Here is a 24,069-nt window from a genome sequence, read left to right as displayed (position 1 = left end):
GTAATCCCATGCATGTCGGCCCGCGTGGCGGCCCGCCTGGGCCGCCTGAGCCCGCGCGGTCAGCCCGCCTGGAAGCTTCCCACCGCCTTATTTGAACGAACGGGCGGGTCTGTTCAGCCCACCGACCTAGTGGGCCCCACCTGTGCAGAAATAATGATTTTTTAGGCTTTTTTAGGCCTTTTTTGGCCGTAAAAATGCCTAAAAAATCCCAAAAAATTCCAAAAAAATTCAGAAAAATTTAGAAAAATTTGGGAAATTAAAAATTCTAGAAACTTCCACTCTTTCTCCCAAAAAGCTATAAATAGGGCCTTAATTCCTTAAGAAATTCACTCCACTCCTCTTCTTCTTCTCTTTTCTTCTCTTCTTCTCCTCCTTTCTTCTCTTCTCCCTCTGTCCTTTCTATTGAGGCCTTCCCTCAGTCTTCTGAGGCCCCTCTCTTGGCAAGGAAGTTCGGAGATCTTCTCCCTCTGTCCTTTCTATTGAGGCCTTCCCTCAGTCTTCTGAGGCCCCTCTCTTGGCAAGGAAGTTCGGAGATTTTCTTTTTTCCCCCTCTCCCTCTAAGAGAAATGTCAGGTGATCGCCCCCTACCGAGAGATCCTGCGATCCGGGGGGACCCCGTTGCGCCGCATGATGGCGAGCAGAGGCCAAATAAGGAGGTGGATGTGTCAGCGTCGACTGTTACAAATGACTTCATGTTCCTTTTTCGCAAGAATTATTACTTTCCGAATGATGTGAAGACAATGGTCCCGAGGAGGTCTGATCGGGCGAATCTTCCTCCTGCTGGGTACGTGACTGTTTCTGAGGCCCACTTGCGGGCTGGTTTACGTTTTCCGCCTCCTACTGAGCTGATTGAAGTCTTGCAATGGTGCGGCGTGAGCATATTCCAACTTTCATTTAGAGCAATGTCAGTGGCTATGGGATTGATTGCTCTCTTTCGGGATCGAGGAGCTACTATGACCCCGGAGCATCTTTCACGGATGGGTAAGTTCACCAGCGATACATCTGGGCGTGTGACTTTTAGATCCAAATTGGATGTGCGTACCCGCGATTCTTCAAAGAACTGGATCAATACTTTCTTTTTTGTGAAGAATGATTGGGGCTTGATAGAGAAGTGGGGGAAAATGAGGGATCTGCCATCCCCTCTGCATGTCAGTGAGGAAGACATAATAAGAATTTTGAAAGTTTCTGATCTCGAACATCTTCTATTTGAGGTTCGTCATATGAGCAAATACACTGAAGAAGAGTTCTTATTCAAGGTTGGGATTTCATTTCATACTGGGAGATCTGATGCAAGGAAGTTGAAGCCGACATCCAGGATTCCTGAGCCCCCTGCCCCTGCTTCAAAAGCGGCTCCCAAACGACCGGCAAGGGTTGACGACCCCCCGATTTCGAAGAAGAAGAGGTTGGAAGAAACGAACACTGACAAGACCTTACCTGACTCTTCCCCAGCCAAGCTGCATATCCCTGATGATGTCATGAATCATCAATGCCTCGGACATAACAAGACCAGTAATTTGGTGAGTAACATCTCCTAATATTTTTTATTTCATTTGCTTCTGAGGTGACTTCTAATGAACTTTTCTTTCTATTTTCAGCTGTCACGTGCTGTGATCGCAGTTAATGACTGGAACACTGAGTTTGTTAAGATCAAGTACCTCCAGGGAGAGTTCAAACGAAAATATGATCAGAAGGTTAAGGAGGTGAAGGTGCTTGAAGATGAGTTGAGCGAGTGCAGGACTGAGCTGGCTAACTCAATGCGCTCTGTAACTCTCCGGAATCAGCAGGCAGATCGGCACCAGATAGATCTTGAGGAGGCTCACGCGACGATCACCAGACTTTTGAGGGAGCAGAAAGTTTCAGAGGAGAAGATTGCGTCGCTGGAGATGAAGGATAAGGAGTCTCAGGCCATTATAGCTGAGAAGGAGGCTGCCTTGTCCAGCTCAGAACCTTCAAGAGTTATTGAAGACTTCAAGAAGTCCATAGCATTCAAGACTATCGTCCAGGATCACGTTGAGGAGGCCCGAGATCACATCTATGCTATAGAGGTGAAGGGTTTGGAGCAGCAGTGCACTGAGGACGGATTTATTAGAGGCTTCTTTAAGGGGGTTCGCCTGATGCAGCGAAAGACCGGAGTTCCAGCCGAAGAGGTGACCCCTAGCCAGGCTTCAGCTGACTTTCCTTCAGGCTCTGATGGTGATGAGGTAGAGAGTGATCTTCGGAAGGTCCTCGATCTTGATGCAGATGATGAGATAGTAGATGTTGAGTAGACTTTCTAGCTCCTGTTGTTTGTTTTAGTTTGTCTTTTTTAGTTATTGTGATGTACCTGATGTTTTGTACTGTTGTGTGATATCTACTTTGACTTAGTAGTGGATTATCGTTCTGTTGCTATATGACTTAAATATTCCAGTGTATTTATCTATTCTGAGTGAATTTCTTTTATGTTTGTTTAAGGTATTTATCTTCCAACCTGTGCTTAAAAGTTTAAAAGGATCCTCTAAGGATGTACTGTTTACTCTAAGTTGTACGCCAGAGCCTTGCTTGATGACGCCAACCTGTATGAAAGAGGTTAAAAGAATCTATAAGAGATGTAAGACCTATCCGAGGTTGTGAGTCAGAGCCCTGCTCGATGACGTTAACCTGTGTGGAAGAGGTCGGGAGAATCCACCAAGGATATAAGACCTATCCGAGGTTGTGAGTCAGAGCCCTGCTCGATGACGTTAACCTGTGTGGAAGAGGTCGGGAGAATCCACCAAGGATATAAGACCTATCCGAGGTTGTGAGTCAGAGCCCTGCTCGATGACGTTAACCTGTGTGGAAGAGGTCGGGAGAATCCACCAAGGATATAAGACCTATCCGAGGTTGTATGCCAGAGCCCTACTCAATGGCATTAACCTGTGTGGAAGAGGTCTGGAGAACCCACCAAGGATATAAGACCTATCCGAGGTTGTGTGCCAGAGCCCTACTCGATGGCGTTAATCTGTGTGGAAGAGGTCCGATCGAATCCCCCTAGGATTGATCAACTAACAATTGAATAATAGTCATCTATTGCTCAAATCAAACATATTAAAGTTCATAACCCAAAGTCTTTACTGCTATTAAACGAAGAACATAGCTCCCAAAGACAATTTAAGGGAGAAGGAAACTAGAAACATCACAAACAACGTTCGAAATTAAAGACACATACAGTAGGCACCTAATACTAAAGACATACAATATTTTAAAACAAACGACACGATCACACTCTACTGATAGTATTTGCGGAGGTTCTCGATATTCTAAGTTCGAGGAAACATCTTCCTTTCAGCGTCCTTTAATTTCAAAGTCCCTAGCTTCACCATATCAGCTACTAGGTATGGACCTTCCCAGAGGGGGGAGAGTTTATTTCGTTGAGAGCCTTTGCCTGCCGCCTCAATGCTGCATATGACCAAATCTCTACCGATATACGTCGCGGCTTCATCCTTCTGTTATAGTGACGGGTAACTCTCTGGTGGTAGGCAGCAACCTTAAGTATTGTCCCGTCTCTTACTTCTGGAAGGAGGTCTAGGTTGTGCCTGAGTTTTTCGTCGTTGGTATTGGAGTCGAAAGTTTGTACTCTATGACTGGAGACTCCAATGTCGACTGGAATGACAGCCTCTGTGCCAAAGCAGAGGTTATACGGCGTCTCTCCTGTTGGAGTCCTTGCTGTAGTACGATAGGCCCAAAGGATGTTTGGGAGCTCGTCAACCCATTGCCCCCTAGCTTTCTCCAGCCGTGTCTTCAATCCTCTCAGAATGGTCCAGTTAGTGACCTCTATTTGCTCATTAGTCTGATGATGAGCCACAACCGTGTGTACTAGATGGATGTGGAGATCTTTACAAAATGTGGTAAAGACCCTTCCGGTGAACTGTGTCCCGTTATCAGTAATAACTTTTGCAGGAATGCCAAAGCGACATATTATGCTCTTCCACAGGAACTATTTGGCATTTGCTTCAGTGATCTTTGCTAGTGGTTCTGCTTCTACCCACTTCATGAAATAGTCGACAGTGAATATGATGAACTTTCGCTGTCCCGTGGCTATAGGAAATGGTCCCATTATGTCAATCCCCCTTTGGGCAAAAGGCCAGGGACTCTGTAATGTCGATATCTCTATGGCGGGTAGATGAGTGAGGTTGGCATGCAACTTACAACTGTTACACTTCCGTATGAGTTCTAATGCGTTCTGTTTTATCGTCGACCAGTAGAACCCTTGTCTCAAGACCTTTTGGGCTAGCGCCCTTCCGCCCAAATGTTCCCCACAAATACTCGAGTGTACTTCGCAAAGTGCATAGTTCGCCTCCGAAGGAGGAAGACATTTGAGGTATGGCCCTGTGAAAGATCGTTTGTACAACTCTCCGTTAATAATGGTGAAGTTGGCTGCTTGCCTCCGAAGTCGTACTGCCATAGTTGGGTCTTCAGGGAGAGAGTCTTCTTATAGGAGATCGAGAATGGGGTCGATCCAAGAAGTTTCTTTTGATTCATCTATTGATTGAAGTACCCATGAGCCTTGAATGCTCGGGAAGTGGATCTCCTCAATAAATTTTCTTTTGAAAACATCTCCCGTTGTAGAAGTTGCTAGCTTGGAGAGAGAGTCTGCCCTCGCATTCTGCTCTCGAAGGATATGGATGACCTAATACTTTGCTATTTGGGCCAACAAGGTTTTAACTATCTGGCAGTATTGAGCTAAAAGTGGATTGTGAGCATAAAATTTCCCTTCTACTTGAGAAGTAACCAATATGGAATCAATGTGAACCACTAAGTCTTGGACTTCGCAATCAATTGCCAGTCTCAATACAACGATTAAAGCTTCATATTCAGCAACATTGTTTGTTGCTGGGAACTTCAGTCTAAGCCCGTATTAGAGTGTAGCTTTATGCGGGGAGATTAATAAGATTCCAGCGCCAGCACCAGAACTCCCAGAAGCTCCGTATACAGATAATGTCCAGTAGGAGGAGGAAGGAGACACATCAGGCGATTCATCGGAGGTGTAGCTAATACATTCGACCACAAAATCGGCAAGCACCTGTGACTTGATGTCGGGTCTAGGTAGGAACTGTATATCGAACTCTCCAAGTTCTACTGATCATTTGATCAATCTTCCAGATGCCTCAGGTTTTTGGAGAATATTTTTCAGCAGTAGGTTTGTATAAACCCTGATCGTATGTGCCTGAAAATTAGGTCGTAACTTTCTGGCTGAGAAAACTAATACTAAGGCTGTTTTGTCTGCCAATGGATAACACATCTCAACATCTGAAAGTACCTTCTAATGTAATAGACTTGGCGTTGAATCGTATCATCCATTCGAACCAAGACCGAACTTATAGCCTGAGAAGAGACGGCCATGTACATATACAAAATTTCCCCTGGAATTGGCTTTGAGAGTAGTGGTGGTGAGGCTAGATAAGTCCAGAATTGTTCAAAAGCCTCTTGGCATTTATCAGTCCACTGGAATCCTGAGCTACGAGCTTCTCTGAGGATCTTGAAGAAAGGTAAATACTTATCTCTTGAACGAGCCAAAAATTGGGAGAGTGCTGCAATCCTTCCATTCAGTCTCTAGACTTCTTTGATATTTCTCGGGGGTAGCATGTCCCTTAGGGCCTTGATCTTTTCCGGGTTGGCCTCAATCCCTCGGTGGGTAACCATGAACCCCAGAAACTTTCCTGAGGGGACTCCAAATGCATATTTGGAGGGGTTGAGGCGCATGTTGTAAGATCGGAGGAGGTTAAAACATTCTTCCAAATCTGAGATATGCTGAGATTTCTCGAGGCTCTTTACCAGCATATCGTCCACATAGACTTCCATGGTACGCCCAATAAGGTTCTTAAAAACCTTATTCATAAGTCGTTGGTAAGTTGCCCCTGCATTTTTGAGCCCGAATGGCATTACCAGGTAACAATATAACCCTTTATCCGTTTGAAAAGATGTTGCCTCCTCATCGGCGGGATCCATTTGTATTTGGTTGTATCCGGAGTAGGCATCCATAAAGCTTAACATCTGATGTCCGGATGTGGCGTTAACTAGTTGATCTATTCGAGGGAGCGAGAAGCTGTCTTTGGGGTAAGCTCTATTGAGATCGGTATAGTCCACGTACATTCTCCAAGCTCCATTTGTCTTCCGAACCATCACGACATTGGCTAGCCAAGTTGGGTAGTGTACTTCCCTTATAAATCTTGCTTTTAAAAGCTTATCAACCTCCTGTTCGATTGCCAGCTGACGTTCTAGCGTGAAGTTTTGTTTCTTTTGAATCACTGGTTTACATGCTGGGTTGATCTTGAGGGAGTGCATAATTTCTTCAGGGTTAATGTCGGGCATATCAGCTGAACTCCATGCAAATATATCTTGGTTTGTACGTAGAAAGTCTACGTATTCTTTTTTCTCTATATCTGAGAGGAGTGATCCGATCTGTACTGTTCTCGAGGGATGTTCTTCTGATAGAGAGACACATGTAAGATCTTCTACAAGGGAGGCCCTTTGAGGGGTATCTTCATTCCGAAGATCGAAGTCTTCGATGCTTAGAGTAACTGATGAGTGCGGTTGAGCCTGCCTAAGATAGTATGATTGTGCTACTTGTTGATCTCCTCGTACTGTTCCGATCCCCGATGGGATAGGAAACTTGAGCTTTAAGTGGGAAATTGAAGCAACATCCCCGAAGATTGTTTGGAGTGGCCTTCCAAAGATCGCATTGTAGGCTGATTCGGACTTCACTACAATGAACCGAATGGGGTGCTCAACTTGACGGGGGAATTCTCCAAGTATGACCAGGAGAGTAATGGTTCCTTCAACTCTTACAGGTCGGTTGTCAAATCCGTACAGTGGACCGGCAGCAGGTTGGAGTTTCTCTCTAGATAGGCCCATGCTAAGAAAAGTGGAGTAGAATAGAACATTTACTGAGCTTCTATTGTCTACCAAGATCCTTTTTAACATTGTTGCATGGGTCGCCGATTCCTGCGCTAATCACTAGTGGATCTTGATGAGTAGTCTTTACGCCTTCTAGATCAGACTCCTTGAAGGTGATGGAGTGATCGACATGAAGCTTTTTTGTTGGTGGCTCCTTGTTCTCTACGATTAGAACCTAACAAGGTATTGATGGGCCTCCAGCAATAGTTTAAATTTCTCCCACTATTTGGTGATTATTTATTGACTGCCTTTGTTGTTGTTTCTGCCCCCCAGTCGGACCGACTTCTTCTCGGGCTGGTGTATTCTTAATGAATTATCGGAGATACCCTTGTCGTATCAGTCTCTCAATTTCTTCTTTGAGTTGCCTGCATGCTTCAGTAGTGTGTCCACGGCTGCGGTGGAAGTGGCAATATTGCTCCTGGTTTCTGACATTGGGCTTTAAAGGGTGTGGCCATTTTGTGTTCTCCTGATCTTGGACGGACATCAATACATTCGCTTGGGATGTATTGAGTGGTGTGTACTCCTTCTCTTGGCGAGGTTGTCGTCGCGGCTGTGAGGGCCGAGGAGAAAGATTATACATTCCTTGCTTCTTCCTTTGTGATGGGAGATTCTCCGTCCCTAGAGGATTTTTACGTTTCCCAGTTGTCTGCTCAAATTGCTTTCTATGAGCATTGATGGCTTCGTCGGCAGTGATTTGGGCCTCTACTCGATGGATTAAATCCGCATAAGAATGGACCGTTTCTCGCATGAGTGACGAGTAGAAGGGGCCTGGACAAAGCCCTCCTAGAAATACACCTCGTAGCAATTCGGGATTTACCCCTGGAATTTGCCGGGCTTCCGTAGAAAACCTTTGAAAATACTCTTTGAGAGATTCACCCTCGTTCTGTCGTATCCCCGAAAGGTGGGAGGAGTCTTTAATCATCCTTCGGTTGGCGACAAATTGTTCGACAAACAATTTGGCCAATTTAACGAATAGGGGAATGGACCGAGGGGGTAGGGAGTAGAACCATGTCCGGGCCTGCCCTTTAAGGGTGGCCGGAAAAACTTGACAGAGCAGAGCGTCTGGGGCCTGCTGGATATGCATAATAGTGCGGTAGTGATCAATATGTTCGTAGGGGTCTGAAGTCCCATCATAAGAATCAATATTTGGGAGTTTGAATCTTGCCGGAACGGGATATCGGAGGACAGCTTCGGTAAAAGGTGATGACTCCTGAATGTCCCGTTGGTGAAGGGACTGCCTAATACCCCCTGTGGGGAACTCTTCTCGGACTAATCTTCGTAACTCATGCCGTAGAGTATTACGGGGGAGTTCAGTGACGCGCTGTTGGTCCAAGTCCTCAGGGACGTCCGGTGGCATATGCTGTCGGTGACCCATGCGCGAAGGATGGGTAGAGCTTGCTGTATCAGCAAGTTCATTCTCTGGACGTGTAGGAGGACGCATCCTTGGTGGAGGAAGGGGGACTTCGACATGAAGAATGTCTTCAAATCCTGGCTGATCTCGAGGGAGAAGAGCATCTTCTTGGGGTACCGGCATTGGTCCTCTAGCTCCCCTTAAAAGCTGAAGGATCTCATTCTGAGATTCCTCCATTTTTCTGATACGTTCTTCTAGGGACGGCCCTGAAGCAGGACGTCGGGTCTTCAGCAGGACGTCGGGACTTAACTTCGGGCCTTGAACAAGACGTCGGGTCTTTGGCAGGACGTCGGGGATGAACGTCGGGCCTTAAGGTGGTGGTCCGGCGAGGTTCTGCGGTGGTTCGGCGAGGTTCCTGAGGTGGTCCGGCGAGGTTCCTGCGGTGGTCCGGCGAGGTTCCTGCGGTGGTCCGGCGGCTGTCGAGGAGGAGCTCCTTCCTTCTCTTCTTCCTTCTCTTCTCTTCTTCACTCTCTTGCTTAGATCCTCTCTTGTGAAGAATGAGGGTTCTATTTATAGATTTTATGGAGTGGCATGGCCCGTAAATAGGTGTGAGATCAAGAGCGAATAGGGAGTGGTTCGAATGGACGGCCGATAGTGAACCCTTAGATCGTGTACCGTTTGTCGAACATTTGGAGGCCTTAATGATGTCGGAATTCAGCGATCTTGGGCTCGTTGGATTTATCTTGTCGAGCCGTTCGATTCGAGCATAAGCTCGTCAAAATCGGAGACCGTTTGGTAACTCAAATTGCTGTTTGAACCTTCCGACAGTACTTTGAGCTCTTGATTTGGACTCATTTGGGCTCGGATTGGGTTGATCTTGGTGTCGTTGGGTTTGTATTTCCGAGACACTCAGTTTGACTGTAAGCTCACTGAAATCGGAGTTTGGGTGCTCCCAAAATTAATTTTTGAAGTTTCAAACTAACTTTTGCCTTGACATTCGTGCCCGATTAAGCTAATTTTTTAACGATGTATATATATATTTTATCTTCCAAGTTGTTTAAGTCATTTTCAACTCCCCTTGCAATGGTTCTCTCTCTATTCTATGCTCCACCATTTTCTATAAGAATATGGTTACATTATTGAATATAATTTGTGTGATCTCAAATTTGATGCTTTATTTTAGAAATTTAGCCATTTAGTTTTTAAGCTCATAAATGAAAATTGTCAAAATTCGTTTATGAATATTTTTTTAAATATCTTGGAAGTACTAACTTTTATTTTCTTTGTATTATATAGAATAAACAAAACAATTGAGCGCAACCAATGACGTACTAATCATGAATTACAGGTACATTTCACTTTTTTTTTTCATTTTTTTTCCAGTTTGATACAATGAGATGGTAGTGAAATGCACCTGTAATTCATGATTAGTACGTCGTTGGTAGCGCTCAATTGTTTTGTTTATTCTATATAATACAGAGAAAATAAAAGTTAGTACTTCCAAGATATTTAAAAAAAGTAGTGCTTCCTCCATTGCGTGAATAAGAGAGAGAGTGATAGAGAGATAAGAACAATCGATAAGCAAAAAAAAAAGTAGCAAAAGAGAATACAAAATAATATATTTAACCAAAGTAAACCCTAAATCATTTAAATGCAAGGAAGAAGGGAGACAAAGTCTTAGACTTGTTTAGGGTTTAATTTCATCATCTACTTTCGAACTTGAACAAATCATTGTAAGAGAGAGAGAGAGAGAGAGTATACGTAGCAGCGCTGCCGAACTCATAGAGCTTGCCACGGTCATTGAAGATGATGAGAGCAACCTCGGCATCACAGAGAAGAGAGAGATGGTAGCTAGGCCTTCTCGAGGAGTTCATTCTTCATGGCCCAAAAATACATTTGACGATCAGTCTTGTCCTCTAACCGCCTAATCTTCACTATTTTGCCGCTCATCTTTCCTTAGCTTATTAGTTAATGAAGAAAGAATGAGATGACATCGCCAGAATAAAGACTAGAGAACTGATGGATTATTAATCTCCCATGGTGGCTCTTGATACCATGATAGAGTCACGGCAAGAACCGTGAGGAAGACATCGGAAGGAACAGATCCAAGAAAGCTAAAGTAGAAAGAGTAATACTATTCATAATGTAAACGGTACAGAGATACTTAATATAAAAAGTTTTACAATGGCATGAGAGCAGTGGCGGAGCCTGAAATTTTATTCAAGGGGGGCACCATTTGGAACAGCTTTTTTACTGTTTTTTAAAGCATATAGGCACCCTTAGCTCTTAGAAATAATTATCTACAGCTGTTGTGACTTCAAAGTTTTATTCCATGAATATTATCAACAAATTTATTTTAAAATATATATAGGCACATCAATTTATTTTTTTTGCTTTATGTTTTAAATATATCTAACGATTTAGACTTCGTTGGGACAGCTTTTTTACTATTTTTAAAATAATTTTTTAGCTAAAATTTTTTTCAACTAAAAATTTTGTACTAAAATATTGTAAGTCGTCCCAAGCAGTACCTTAAACTCAATGGTCGCACCAAAAATTTTATTCAGGGAGACCTAAATTAAAATAGTTTCATTTGTAGTCTAATCTGAAATATTAGAATACATTAAAATAGTTCTGTTTGTCGCCTCATTAACGGAGCCAAAAGGAGCTATAAGTTCAAAATTAAGAATGCAAATAACATGGCATTTAGAGCTTAGACATAAATATCTGTCAATGGTGGTCTTCATTTGGGGGCGAGAGAGGAGCTAAAGGAATACTAAAGTAGTACTCGAGGTCGTGAGTCCCAAATCACAAAAAAGAAGTAAAGGGAAAAACAAAGCAAACCGTTTGGGTCGAAAGAAAGCAAGCCGTATGTGAGTCGTGAGAAAAAAGCGAAAGAAAAATGAAGTGTGCTCCACAGGCGGAGGAGAAAATGAAACAGCGAAGGGGAAATTTGTTGAATTGTTGAATGAAAAGAATCAGCCAACAACAATAGGAAGCAGATGACAGAGAAAATGTAGGAGACAAAATGTACTTTCTATATGTAAAAGCTTAAATGATTACAGTGCTCAAAGTGAGTCTATATAAATAGGATTAGGTACAGTTTGTTAAACATGTTTGTTAGAGATGGGACTTAATTTCTGCTACAGCTTATTTGCTAATAAAAATGAAGCAGCAACCAAGGAAATAACCTTCTATTTTTTTTCCCTAATATTATATTCTAATAGGCCGCTCACTATTTTTACTTTTCTTCAATAAATTATTGTACTCATTATGTTAAGCTCTTTGTTGATTTCTCCAAGTTGACACTCCTGTCAGAAAAATAATTGCTCCAAGTTACCCCCTTCCAAAGCTTTAGGATCTCAAACATTTCCTACAGCTTAGATACTTCTTGATTCCAGCTCCATTTTATTGGAAATTTAAAAATAAAAATAAGTCCAAATGATTATCGAATATTGACCACTACTTAAAATACAAATCTACATACCAAATAGAGTTTGGGAAGCTATTTTTTTCTGACTAAGGCTTAGTTTGGGATGACTTTCTTACCGTTTCTTAAAGAAGCTTTTTAGTACAAAATTTAAAATTTTGTACTAAAAAATAGCTTCAAAAAACAATAATAAAGCCGCCCCAAACAAAGCCTAAGATTTCATTTGGTACTGCTTTTTTTTTCTTTTCATTTTTATGAAATTTTTATACTAGAAAACTATTGTCGAAAACAGTGAGAAAATTGTTCCAATAAAAGTCTATATGTATGTATATATATATATATATAATTAAAAGACAGTTAGTTATAAGTTAACAAATGCATGATGCCAAATCATTAATAATATAAAAAAAAAAATAAATTGCATTGATTTATAATTATTTTTTAGATCGTAATTTGGAATAGCTAGCATTAATTTTTCAAAGTATTTTTGAGTAAAAGTGCTATCTATAAGTAATTAATTATTCTCCTTTTTTTACCTGAAATAAAATCAATGAGCTCATTAAGGATGCATTAAAGAGCTAAAAATTTCTTAGAAAAGACTATATCCTTTGCTTATTTGTTCTTCTTTTTGTTATTGCAAATATTTTAAATTTTAAATAAATAATATGAAATTATATATTTATTCACATCTAAAAAATAATCCTGATTTAATTGCAACAAAATTGATTGCTCAGTGGCTACAAATATTAATTTAAGTTACCATTAAAAAATAAAAGTATAAGTTGATAAAAATTCTTACCTTTCTCTTGTTGTTCTCTTATTTGTAAAGCTTGATTTGTAGTCATTGCCATCATTCGATGCTCGCCGCACCTTTAAGGATATTAGATCCAAATTTGCTTGTGAATGATACCCAAATCGTACTCGCAAGATTTTCAACCAAAAAGTAGAGAATTTGGTTATTGTTTCCTAAGGCTTGCCCTCTAACCCCTTATTTATAGGCGAGAGTAAAGGCAAACTTATGTAAAAAGAATTACATTAAAAGATAAATATCATAAATAATATAATATCAGCTAATAAAATCTTTTCATAAAACGGAGATATGAAAATAATATATCATATATGCCTCTCTATTTTCTTTCTTATATTTATAATAGATTAATGAGATAAAAGCTAAACAAAAATAGTATTCAATGAATGATTAAGAATTAATTATAGAAAGGAAATTTTATAATAATATTTGGAATCCATTATTATTCTATAAAAAGAGATTATGTCTATCAATGTTAAAATCAGTAATTTAGAATTTATTATTTATGTAAATAATATTATTGTGATGTACTTGTTTGTTCATTCCATGCTCCCACATTTTCTATAAGAATATAATATGCATGATTTTTAACTAAATGCTTTATTTTGTAAATTAAAATATAATTATTAAGCTTTTAAATGAAGTTGATAAATTCATTAAGAAATACATTTTTCTTTGTGTAATAAGGACATTTTGGATTTGACTATTAATTTTGCTAATGTTTACTATTTTTCTTTGTGTTGATACAAATAAAATAGTATTACTAACTAAATGCTAACCAATAATAAAAAAAATTGTTCATTAGCACATAAACTATTCTTAGGCTAAGCTCAAAATATTTGATCTCTTAAAATTTAGGTTGCTACTTTATGATCAACAAAAATATGAGATCTAAAGCTTATAAAATATATGGTTATTTTGGGTTATGACTTCTTGCCTACCTTCACATTTTATTTAATATTTTGTAAGTAGATAGTGATCTTTTACTCTTTAGATTTCTTTTATTTTTGATAGTAGCTCTTTTAGCACTTAGTGAGTGTTTGATCCCTCTAAAGACTTGTCATCAATGTTGTTGTTGCTTCATTTTTTATTCAAGTTACATTTTTTCGTGCCAATGTGCTTCGTATATTATTTTGAGATCTAGTTGTGGCGGTTCTATTCTATCTTTTTTTGGGCTAGGAATTGCCTGTTGTTAGGCATTTTGTTTGATTTGTGTAATTTTGTTCGGATCCGGTGGCCTATAGGTTTATTTTCTTTTTTATTATAGCTCTTTAAGCATTAGTAGACTATGGATTCCTTCTTAAGGACTATGTAGCCTTGCTTTTTGATGGTATAAAACCTCACCCAAGGGCCAAGAGGGGCTTTTATAATATAAAAAAAATTTATTCTTTTTGCGGGCTAGAATATATGCGGCGATAGAGTTAGAGTCCTACGTCTTAGCATTGCACGTATATCTAGCTCATACACAGAGAACACAAGATTTTTTACGTGGAAAATCCAAGAAAGCGAATAAATAGTTGAATCAAAATAATATTTTAGGGCAAATTAATACATTTGAAGAATCATTTAAAACATTGATGATGACTTTCTGAATTGGATTTTTAATGGTAAAATGATTTGATTAATTTGACTCTGATAAATATGGATGTAATAACAATTTTATACCTATGATTAAATAACTTTAATTGTCAATAGCGTGGATGCTAAAAGGTAAATACCATGAATAATATAATATCAGCCAATAAAATCTTTTCATAAAAAGGAGATACGCAAATAATATATAATTAATTAAAATAAGATATATGCATCATATCTTAATTTCCAAAAATATAAATATATAGTCATTTGAAAGTCTTAATGATGTCGAAAATCTATGATCTTGTGCTTGTTGGATTCATCTCGTCGAGCCGCTCGATTCGACTATAAGCACGTTATATTTTTAAACCGTTTGGCCGTAATCCAAATTGTGGTTTGAACCTTCCAGCAGCACTTCGGGCCCTTGATTTAAACCCATTATGACTCAGATTGAGTCGATTTTGGTGTCGTTGGGTTTGTATTCTCAAGACGTTCAGTTCAACTGTAAGTTTGCTGAAATTGAAGTTCAAATGGTCCCAATTTTAATTTCGAAAGTTTCCAATTTGATTTTGCCTCAAGATTCGTGCCTGATCAAGATTATTTTTTGATGACGTATAAATATTATTGCTCGTGCTTGTTCTCTAGTATAAATAAGAATTGCAGATCTTCTGTTACATGCTCGCCCTGTTCAACCAGATATATGAACAAAGATCTCAGAACTGTTTGGCAACTCATAGTGAATCACCATTTCATTTAGCAAAACCCCAACTGTTTTCTATGGTTTATCCTCGCTCTATAATTTGTCTTCAGGTTGTGTCAAGGTGAACTTTTATTCCAGAGGTCAGCTTCCATTGCCAAGTCGACGGCATCAAATCAGGCTATTGTTGCTCTCCTTTCCTCTGCGCTCCCATGGTTTACTGTCGCAATCCTGTTGGAGTCGTCTTCTGCGTCTCCGAATCTCTGATTAGAGGACTGCATGGTTCATCTGTAGAGGTGGGGAAACAATCTATTAGCAGATTATTTCGATGAGTATTGTAACGAAGGGAAGAGAGCGATGAAGAGCTTGAGATTGCAATGCTTGGAATCTTGTAGCAGATTATTTCGAGGTCCATAAACCCCAGCCGATCTATCGGGTTACCCACGCCAATTTTTATCTGCAACCGGCGCTTGATGGCCCCCACTGAATGAGCGACTGCTCGACGAACTCAGTATGGGGGGTTCTCACCGGAGCACGTCCTCCAACCAAGCTAAGCATGAGTGGCTACTTTTGGGATTCTTATTATAGACAACATTATTCGCTACAATGTTAAGCTTGGGCGTGCAAGAAATCCTTTAGCCTTGGTTCTGGCACCAACATGAGAACTTGTGCTCTCAGGAACACCAGACGGTCGGGAACCTGCCTGCTAGGGCTTCACCCTAGCCGTTAGTCGGGCGGCCTCATCGTCTTCGTCGGCCGCCATGGTAGCACGCCCTCGGGAACCTGCTCCACTAGGGCTTCTCCCTAGCCATTCTTTGAGCATCGATCCTCATCATCTCTTGCATTTTTTAGTTTTGGGATGTTTTTTTTTTTGCTGTATCTGACAAATAACTCTTTCTTCCACTCAAATCTATGTTTTTTGGGTGGTATACCTCACAAAAAACAATCTTTCAAGGATCTGTTTGCCGGCTCTTCTTCCTCTTTTGTTTTTTATGATCTAAAGGCTTGTACTCATCATTGTTTTCCCTCTTTTTGGATCTCAAAGGAGGAGATTCAGGCTTTAGTCGCACCGTACAAGTTTTCATTGGTTAGAAAGTTTTTTGGTCATAGACCTCATTTGGATGGAATCTAGATTTTTGTTTCTTTCACCTAAACTCTCAAGATAATCTTTTATATTTCTATTGAATCATATAAATGCTGTGATAAAATCATCCAGTGATTTGGATGATAGCAGGTTTTTTTTCAAGGGTTTGTACTATGTTAACTATTTTATATAAAAAAAAAAATAACTATTCTATGAAGTTAATCAAATGGTTGCCTTTGTTTAATCTTAGTAAGGAATGTCTTATGATTTCCATTTGGGTTTCATTTTCCGAGCTTCATCCACATTTATTTTCCTAATGCTTTTTATTAGGGCTTTTTATTAGGGCTGGACTCCCTCTTTGGCAGCCCCCTCCAATCAAATAATGCAATTGTGTCTAGTTTTAGGCCATCGGTTACTCTTATTTTAGTCGAACTGGACATCACCAAGAAATATCTTAATAAGGTTTGGCTTAATTGGCTCATAAAATTTTGGCTATGTTCAAAAAGTTTTAATAAGTGAGGTTCTCTCTTTTTGTGGGCACTGTAAATGTATTGGCCATTATACATCTGAATATTTTTATTTATATCCTCATTTGAGGAAAGCTAAATAGCAGAAAGTTAATGGTGGAGTTGGGGACTGGTGATCAGCAGCATGGTGTTGACCCTATCGATCCTACTGCTCATGATCAATCCAATATTATTTTGGCTCTCGAAAATTCATATGGGTTGAATCTGGTGGTGGACATTCCGACTCCTTCAGCTATTAACTTGCCCGGTAACTCTAATGTCTATGGTTTTGATGGTTTTAAGGGTAATATTGATAGCCATAGTTTGTTAAGTTCCTCTAAGGTTTCCTTCTGTAACCCTTCTTTAGTGGATGATTCTAATGTGGTAGAGGTTGTTGGTGAGCTTTCGAGGGGTATTGATGTTTCTAACTTAGTTCCAATATTTTCCATTTCCATTACCTCACTTTCTAAAGTTGATAGTATGCATAATGAGGATGGGCTCCATCTAGGAGTGCTGGAAGACCCTATTGCTCTTTTGGATTGGCTATCCTTATTGTCCAGTCAATTTTGATAGTGAGTTCTTCTAAGGATAAAAAAACATACGAGGAAGAAAAAATTGCTAATTAATCCTAATGTTGCTTGGGTTACTAGAGCTAATGCTTCTTCTAGAAATGTTCCCCTTGTTTAGCTTGTCATTTCTTTACTTTTGGAGTGCTCTGCTCCTTTATTGGCATCTTAGGTGTGTGGTCGGTTTTCTTTTGTTGTGGTTTGTTGTTGGTGTTGTCTTGGTTGTTTTGATTATGTTGGTTTGGCAGTTCTAAACTGGTTGTTTATGGGTCTTTTATTAGTTGGGCTATTGTTTGCTACTGATGGCCATTTGGGTATGGTTGTGGTCGGGGTTTTGCTATTGTTTAGTGGCTTGGTGTATTAGACGTTGGTTGTTTCTACTCCCTATTGTGTTGGGTTGGTGTGTAGGTTGGGGTGCCCCCCCTTTGTGTTTGTTGTTTGTTATAGTGGTTTTTTTGTTCTTGTTTTTTAATCTGAATTTTTTTTTCTTTGGAGTCTTCTTTTCCTGTAGGGTCAGCTAGTGGTTCTTCTTTCGATTTTGATTTTCTAGTTTGATGTGTTGTCATTGATGTTGATCATGTTGAGTGGTCTTGTTACTTCTCTATTGTTGTTTCTTCTAGAACAGTTGATGTTATTTTATTACCGTCGCATTATACGACGGTAAATACCGGCGCATTGGGAGCCGGAATTCTCATATTCTTCACGTCGGCAAACAAACCGGGTAATGCGCCGGTAATGCGTCGGAAACGGCGCCGAAAATGTTTCCGGCGCAAATTATACATCGGAAACAAATTATCGACGCACCATAAACCGGCGGAGATATTTGCGCCGGAACATGCGCCGGAAACTAACGGTTCCGTCGGATTGTGCATTGTTTCCGGCGGATTACGTCCGCCGGTAATAACAGGTTTTCCTGTAGTGCGAGCTTCATCGATCCACATTTATTTTCCTAATGCTTTTTATTTGGGCTGGGCTACCTCTTTGGCAGCCCCCTCCAATCAAATAATGCAGTTGTGTCTGGTTTTAAGCCATCGGTTACTCTTATTTTAGTCGAACTGGACATCACCAAGAACTATCTTAATAAGGTTTGGCTTGGCTCATAAAATTTTGGCTATGTTCAAAAAGTTTTAATAGGTGAGGTTCTCTCTTTTTGTGGGCACTGTAAATGTATTGGTCATTATACATCTGAATATTTTTATTTATATCCTCATTTGAGGAAAGCTAAATAGTATAAAGTTAATGGTGGAGTTGGGGACGGGTGATCAGCAGCATGGTGTTGACCCTACCGATCCTACTGCTGAGGATCAATCCAATATTATTTTGGCTCTCGAAAATTCATATGGGTTGAATATGGTGGTGGACATTCCTACTGCTTCAGCTATTAACTTGCCTGGTAACTCTAATGTCCATGGTTTTGATGGTTTTAAGGGTAATATTGATAACCATAGTTTGTTAAGTTCCTCTAAGATTTACTTGTGTAACCCTTCAGTGGATGATTCTAATGTGGTAGAGGTTGTTGGTGAGCTTTCGAGGGGTATTGATGTTTCTAACTTAGTCCCAATTTTTCCCATTTCCATTACCTCGCTCTAGCTATAAAGTTGATAGTATGCATAATGAGGATGGGCTCCATCTAGGGGTGCCGGAAGGCCCTATTGCTCTTTTGGTTTGGCTATCCTTACTGTCCAGTCAGTTTTGATATTGAGTTCTTTTAAGGATAAAAAAACATACGAGGAAGAAAAAATTGCAAATTAATCCTAATGTTGCTTGGATTACTAGAGCTAATGCTTTTTCTAGAAATGTTTCCCTTGTTTAGCTTTTCATTTCTTTTCTTTTGGAGTGCTCTGCTCCTTTATTGGCATCTCAGGTGTGGGGTTGGGTTTCTTTTCCTGTGGTTTGTTGTTGGTGTTGGCTTGGTTGTTTTGATTATGTTGGTTTGGCAGTTCTATACTGGTTGGTTATGGGTCTTTTATTAGTTGGGCTATTGTTTGCTACAGATGGTCATTTGGGTATGGTTGTGGTCGGGGTTTTGCTATTGTTTAGTGGCTTGGTGTTGTGGACGTTGGTTGTTTCTGCTCCCCTATTTTGTGGGGTTGGTGTGTAGGTTGGGTGCCCCCTTTGTTCTTGTTGTTTGTTTTGGTGGCTTTTTTGTTCTTGTTTTTAATCTATTTTTTTTTTTCTTTGGACTCTTCTTTTCCTGTAGGTTCAGCCAGTGGTTCTTCTTTTGATTTTGGTTTTCTAATTTGATGTGTTGTCATTGATGTTGATCATGTTGAGTGGTCTTGTTACTTCTGTATTGTTGTTGCTTCTAACAATTGATGTTATTTTGCCTATATCTTTTGAAGATGTTTTATTTCTCTCTTGGCTTTAGCTATTCATTTTTTCAACTGGTAGGTGGTATGCTAGCCCTTTTGCTGATCGTCTCTTTCTGGTGCTAGCTCCTAGCCGCACGAGATTTTTTATTAGGTTTATCTTTTATTGTTCATGTAATTAGATGGGATCTTCGGCTCTAGATTTTTTTCTTATCTTTTGATCTGGCTCTTTTGAGCATTAGCGAGATTAAGATTTATTTTAAGGGCTTGTACTTTTTCTTTCATATTAATGTATAAGCCTGTTAGGGAGTTTTTACCCCAAAAAAAAAAGTGAATCACCAAGTCAACATTAGGAATATCAAGTCCACAAGCAACATCATCTGCAACAATCAAAATGCTAAAATGACCTTCCCTGAAGCCAGCAAGTGTTCTCTCTCTCTCTCTCTCTCTCTCTCTCTCTCTCTGGTTTTGGGGAACTTGATGTCCTCTTGTCGAGCAAGTTATTGTTTTGGTGCCAGAACCAAGGCTAAAGGATTTTTTCAATGCCCATCCTTAGCATTGTAGCGAATAATGTTGTCATAATAGGAATCCCAAAAGCAAGATTTTTGCCTGGTCCAGTATTATCTCTACCAATCATGTCATGTCCTTGCATTGTGGTTCAAGAACGGCTTTTTTTTTTCTACGCATGGATGATTAGTTTGGTTGGTGGACGAGTGCGGTTGGGAATCCCCTAACTCGTGCTCAATTCCCCTCGAGCGGCAGCGTCTCTTAAGTGGGGTCCAATCAAGTACGGACCAGGTGGTTTCTGAGGAGGGTGCTTCTTCTAGGTCAGTCAAGGATTAGTCATACTATCAAGAGCACTTTCAGGGATGGCAGCGGGTGGATACCTGTTCAAAAAAAATAATAATAAAAAAGAACGGTGGCCTCGTGATATTCTTTTTGGCAAGCTATAAATAAATAATTTTTTTATGCATTGATTTTATGTGCATCAATATTAAAATCATTGATTTAGAATTTATTTATTTATGTAAATAATATTATTGATGAAGTATCCTAACATAAATTGTTGCTAATGTTTCAAAATAACTCACTCTAATATAATAATGTTTGTAACGCTTGGGATGGGCTTCTTTCTTTTCTAGTTTTCAATGCCACAGAAATTTTTTTTAATTGATAAAATTTTTTTCATAATATTTATAAATTTTATTAGGAGAATTGTATATTTGTTAAATTTATTTTGAGATTTATGAAATATATTTTTGATCAACTAAAGTTTATATTATATTAATATAACCAAATTAATGATTATAAATCTCATCATTTTAAAAATTGATTAGGAAATTCTATTCTTAATTTTTTCTTATTAAATTATAAATGCAACCATATAACAATAGGATTGAAAGACATACCTATATATTTTTAATAATTAATTTGAATCATTGTTGTAACAAGTGCACTAGAAGATGTTGCAAAAGTATTAAACTAGGATAGATAATGATCCATCCTGAAGTAAAGCATTAAGTAGCTAGAAAGAGTAAATATAAATGATACTAAGCTAATTTCGTTTGGGACAATTTATACTAGATAGTGGAATAATTTAACCATGGCTTCAAAAATAGTAACAAAATTATTCTTCTTAAGTTGATGGCCTCATATAGGGGTACAAACGAGTCGAGTCGAGCTCAAGTCAGTCCTTGTTCGAGCTAGACTTGCAAGCCAAATATCGAACTCGAACTCAAGCGCAAACTTGATTCGAGCTCAAACTCAACTCACCAAGGGAAACCGAGCTCGTCGAGTCCGAGCTCCAATCCAGTGTCTCACGTCCTAGATTTCCTTCCCCGCCAGCAGTTTCATTTTCCTACATGCCTTCCCTTTTTGTCACCTTCTGTCCCGCATGTGGTTTTGTTTTGCTGCCGGCCCAAGCTCCAATCAGACCAATCTGACTTCCCCCAGTGTGCAAATCGCCTTCTTGTGTGTGGTCCCGCATTTAGTTCCTCCTCCATGTCCGACAGCAATCCTGACTTTCAGTTCCACGAGCCGCTCGACAAGTAATTGAGTTGAGTATAGGGTTTTTCAAACTCAAGCTTGATAAGCCCCTTGAGCTCGAAATCCTACTCGAGCTCGACTCACGAGCTCGATAAGCTTGACTTGCTGAACCCATTAATGAGTCGAGCACGAGCAGGCTCGCGAGTCGGCTTGACTCCCCTAGCCTCTTGTGTGCAACCTGAGATGAACCCCCATATATAGTTCCTATGAACTATTCATTCCTAATAGACATTGATGCAGTTGCGCTGATTTGGTTCATCTTTTACATCTTCTAACCAAATAGAAATATTCAAAAAAAATCTCAGATAACTGATATGGTTTCATATTTTAATAATTCTCGAACTGAACTGATCATATTATGAAAAATAATATCTATTCCACGAAGAAAAAAAGTAATTATGACTAGCTTTAGATGTTCTTAAAATTTGGGCATTATACTGTTGCATAAACTTTTGTGCTATTTCTTATTTTTTCATTGTGGTGTAAGATTAATTCCAATTTTTTTTTAAGGAAGAAAAATATTTATTTTCATTTAAAAAGAAAGTTCTTAACTTCTATATATTAAATAAAAAAAGTGTATAAAGCATAGCATGAAGATCATCTCACTAAAAATGGTAAGAAAACATTATGAAAATATAAAAGTAAAAAAAATGTAAAAAGGCAAAGTAAAACACAAAACTATAGAAGAAAGTTTGAAAAAACATAAATATCCATTACAAAAATGGAAGAAAGTCTTAAAAAACATAAAAAATTATTTTAAAAGCTTTATATATCAGATTTTTATTGATCAGACAACTCAAATTTTAAGAGATCACATATTTTGCTTTTTTTTTAGCAACGTTGTGCAGCAGATGTGTACAAATGTTAGAAATTTATATTTTACTTTAAAAATATTTCGAATCCGGAATTCATTATTGATAATAATTGTTAATGTTCAAAAACTATAATAAACACTAACATAGAGTAAATGCAAAATCGTGAATTTAATTTTTTTTTAATAAAACCCAAAACTGTGTATAATAGCATTGATATTCACAACTGCATTGAGCTCGAGTCGCTCGATGACCCGAACTTCTGTGGCTACGGTATTAGTTGAGTGTTAATGTTCAAAAACTACAATAAACACTAAAATAGAGTAAAAGCAAAATCGTGCATTTAATTTTTTTTTAATAAAACCCAAAACTGTGTATAATAGCATTGATATTGACAATTGCATTGGCTCGAGTCGCTTGATGACCCAACCTTCTATGGCTACGGTATTAGTTGAGGTAGATATAACAAGAAAACATACCAAAGAAATTTGGGTGGGATCTGAATCTTTTAGTTATTTGCAAAAGGTGGAGTTTAAAAAAGTGTCAGATTTTTGCACTCACTGAAGGTTCATGATCATGTCATGATTGATTTTTTTCATTTTGCATCCCGTTTCCAAAAAAAAACTTCTTCTCCGCATGCTATGATTGTTGGGCCTGCTACTAGAGAAAATGTGCCTCCTAATATCGAGAATGTTAGGATCCTTTTGGATCTGATGGTGCCAACATCTAGTGAGGAGCATAAAGGGGAAGAGGTTTCTTTGTTTTTGGAGCAACCCCAAATTGCGGAAAATGTGGTGGTTGATGGAGGTACATCTCTAATAGATAAGCAAAATAAAGAGACAATGGAAAACATTGATACTCATGAGAGTGAGCCGGATATTTTTATTTTTGTTAATTCTATGCTTCAGAATACTGGCAATCAAAATCCCCAGTCACCGAAAAATCTTTCACTTCTTAATACTAATAATGAAGTGAAAATTTTCAAAGGCTTCGTGGAATCTAGGTCTTTGAGAAATGAGGATTGTGAGGAAGGGGAGTTTCTTCCTAAATCTAATATGGTGACTAACACTAAGGAACAAGTTGTTAGTGGTGAATCATCCTCTACTTCCCATGAGGAAAATGATTCTAAATCATATGATGAAGATGAATTTACCAAGGTTGGCAAAAAGAAAGGGAAAAATTTCAAGGCTTCTCAAATTTCTACACCTCATTCTACTAGAGCTCGAACTTATCCAAAAGATATTAATGGTTAAGTTTCTTATATGGAATGTGAGGGGTATTAGGGGGGCGGTATCTAGAGATAGAGTTAGAAATTTGTGTAGAGTGCATAATATTCAGTTATTGGTTTTAATTGAGGCTTTTATATCATCATATAAATTAGATTTTATGGCTTCTCATCTTGGTTTTTTTATGAAATCTGCTAATTGTTCTAACAAAATTTGGAATTTGTGGAAAAGTTTGATTACTTTTAATGTTATTTCTGATTTTCAACAAGTTGTCGTTCATTTTCAAATTGTTTCCTACATTTTTTTTTCTGTATATGCGGCTTGCACTAGGCTGGGCATCCAACCTCTTTAGGAGCAATTAAAGGATTTTGCTCTTAAGTCCAATTGGCCTTGGTGTGTTGGGGTGATTTCAATACTATTTCTAATGCTTCTAAGAGAATAGGGGGCAATCCCCCCCAACCAACATGCTATGAATGACTTTAATTCCATGATTATGGATTGTTACTTACATGACATATATAGGCTATTTGAGTGGTGCTTTTACGTGGAATAGAGGCACTATGTGGAAAATATTAGATAGATTCCTTTTTAATATGAATTTTATTGCATATTTCTCTTTAACTCAGGTGAAACATTTAAGTAGAACCAAATCTGATCATTATCCATTGCTATTGAGTATTAATGCTAGTAATTATGTTGTTTCTTCTGTTTTCATATTTCAAAACAAGTGGTTATTAGATAAGGATT

At 38.8% G+C, this 24,069-nt stretch overlaps 2 protein-coding genes across 2 annotated transcripts; one reads left to right on the top strand and one right to left on the bottom strand.

Moving 5' to 3' along the window:
* The first annotated feature begins 420 nt into the window (after positions 1 to 420).
* LOC110100798 lies at positions 421 to 2,450 on the top strand. The gene is made up of 2 exons (XM_020828466.2): positions 421 to 1,517; positions 1,596 to 2,450. Exons 1-2 carry the CDS (start codon positions 567 to 569, stop codon positions 2,265 to 2,267), a joined length of 1,623 nt encoding a protein of 540 aa, XP_020684125.2. The 5' UTR covers positions 421 to 566; the 3' UTR covers positions 2,268 to 2,450.
* A 4,775-nt stretch (positions 2,451 to 7,225) lies between these two features.
* On the bottom strand, positions 7,226 to 8,500 carry LOC114579924. The gene has a single exon (XM_028695962.1). The coding sequence runs from the start codon at positions 8,498 to 8,500 to the stop codon at positions 7,226 to 7,228; it is 1,275 nt and encodes a 424-aa protein (XP_028551795.1).
* Between the last annotated feature and the right edge of the window lie 15,569 nt (positions 8,501 to 24,069).

This window comes from Dendrobium catenatum, unplaced genomic scaffold, assembly GCF_001605985.2.
Source record: "Dendrobium catenatum unplaced genomic scaffold, ASM160598v2 fragScaff_scaffold_716, whole genome shotgun sequence".
In the NCBI taxonomy this organism is placed as follows: Eukaryota; Viridiplantae; Streptophyta; class Magnoliopsida; order Asparagales; family Orchidaceae; genus Dendrobium; species Dendrobium catenatum.
This window is presented reverse-complemented; position numbering and strand designations above follow the sequence as displayed.

Bases quoted from the DNA above. Each gene is read 5' to 3' on its own strand.
- LOC114579924 (XM_028695962.1), bottom strand. From the start codon at position 8,500: ATGGAGGAATCTCAGAATGAGATCCTTCAGCTTTTAAGGGGAGCTAGA.
- LOC110100798 (XM_020828466.2), top strand. From the start codon at position 567: ATGTCAGGTGATCGCCCCCTACCGAGAGATCCTGCGATCCGGGGGGAC. The intron at 1,518-1,595 runs GTGAGTAACATC...TTCTATTTTCAG, and splicing joins ATAACAAGACCAGTAATTTG to CTGTCACGTGCTGTGATCGC.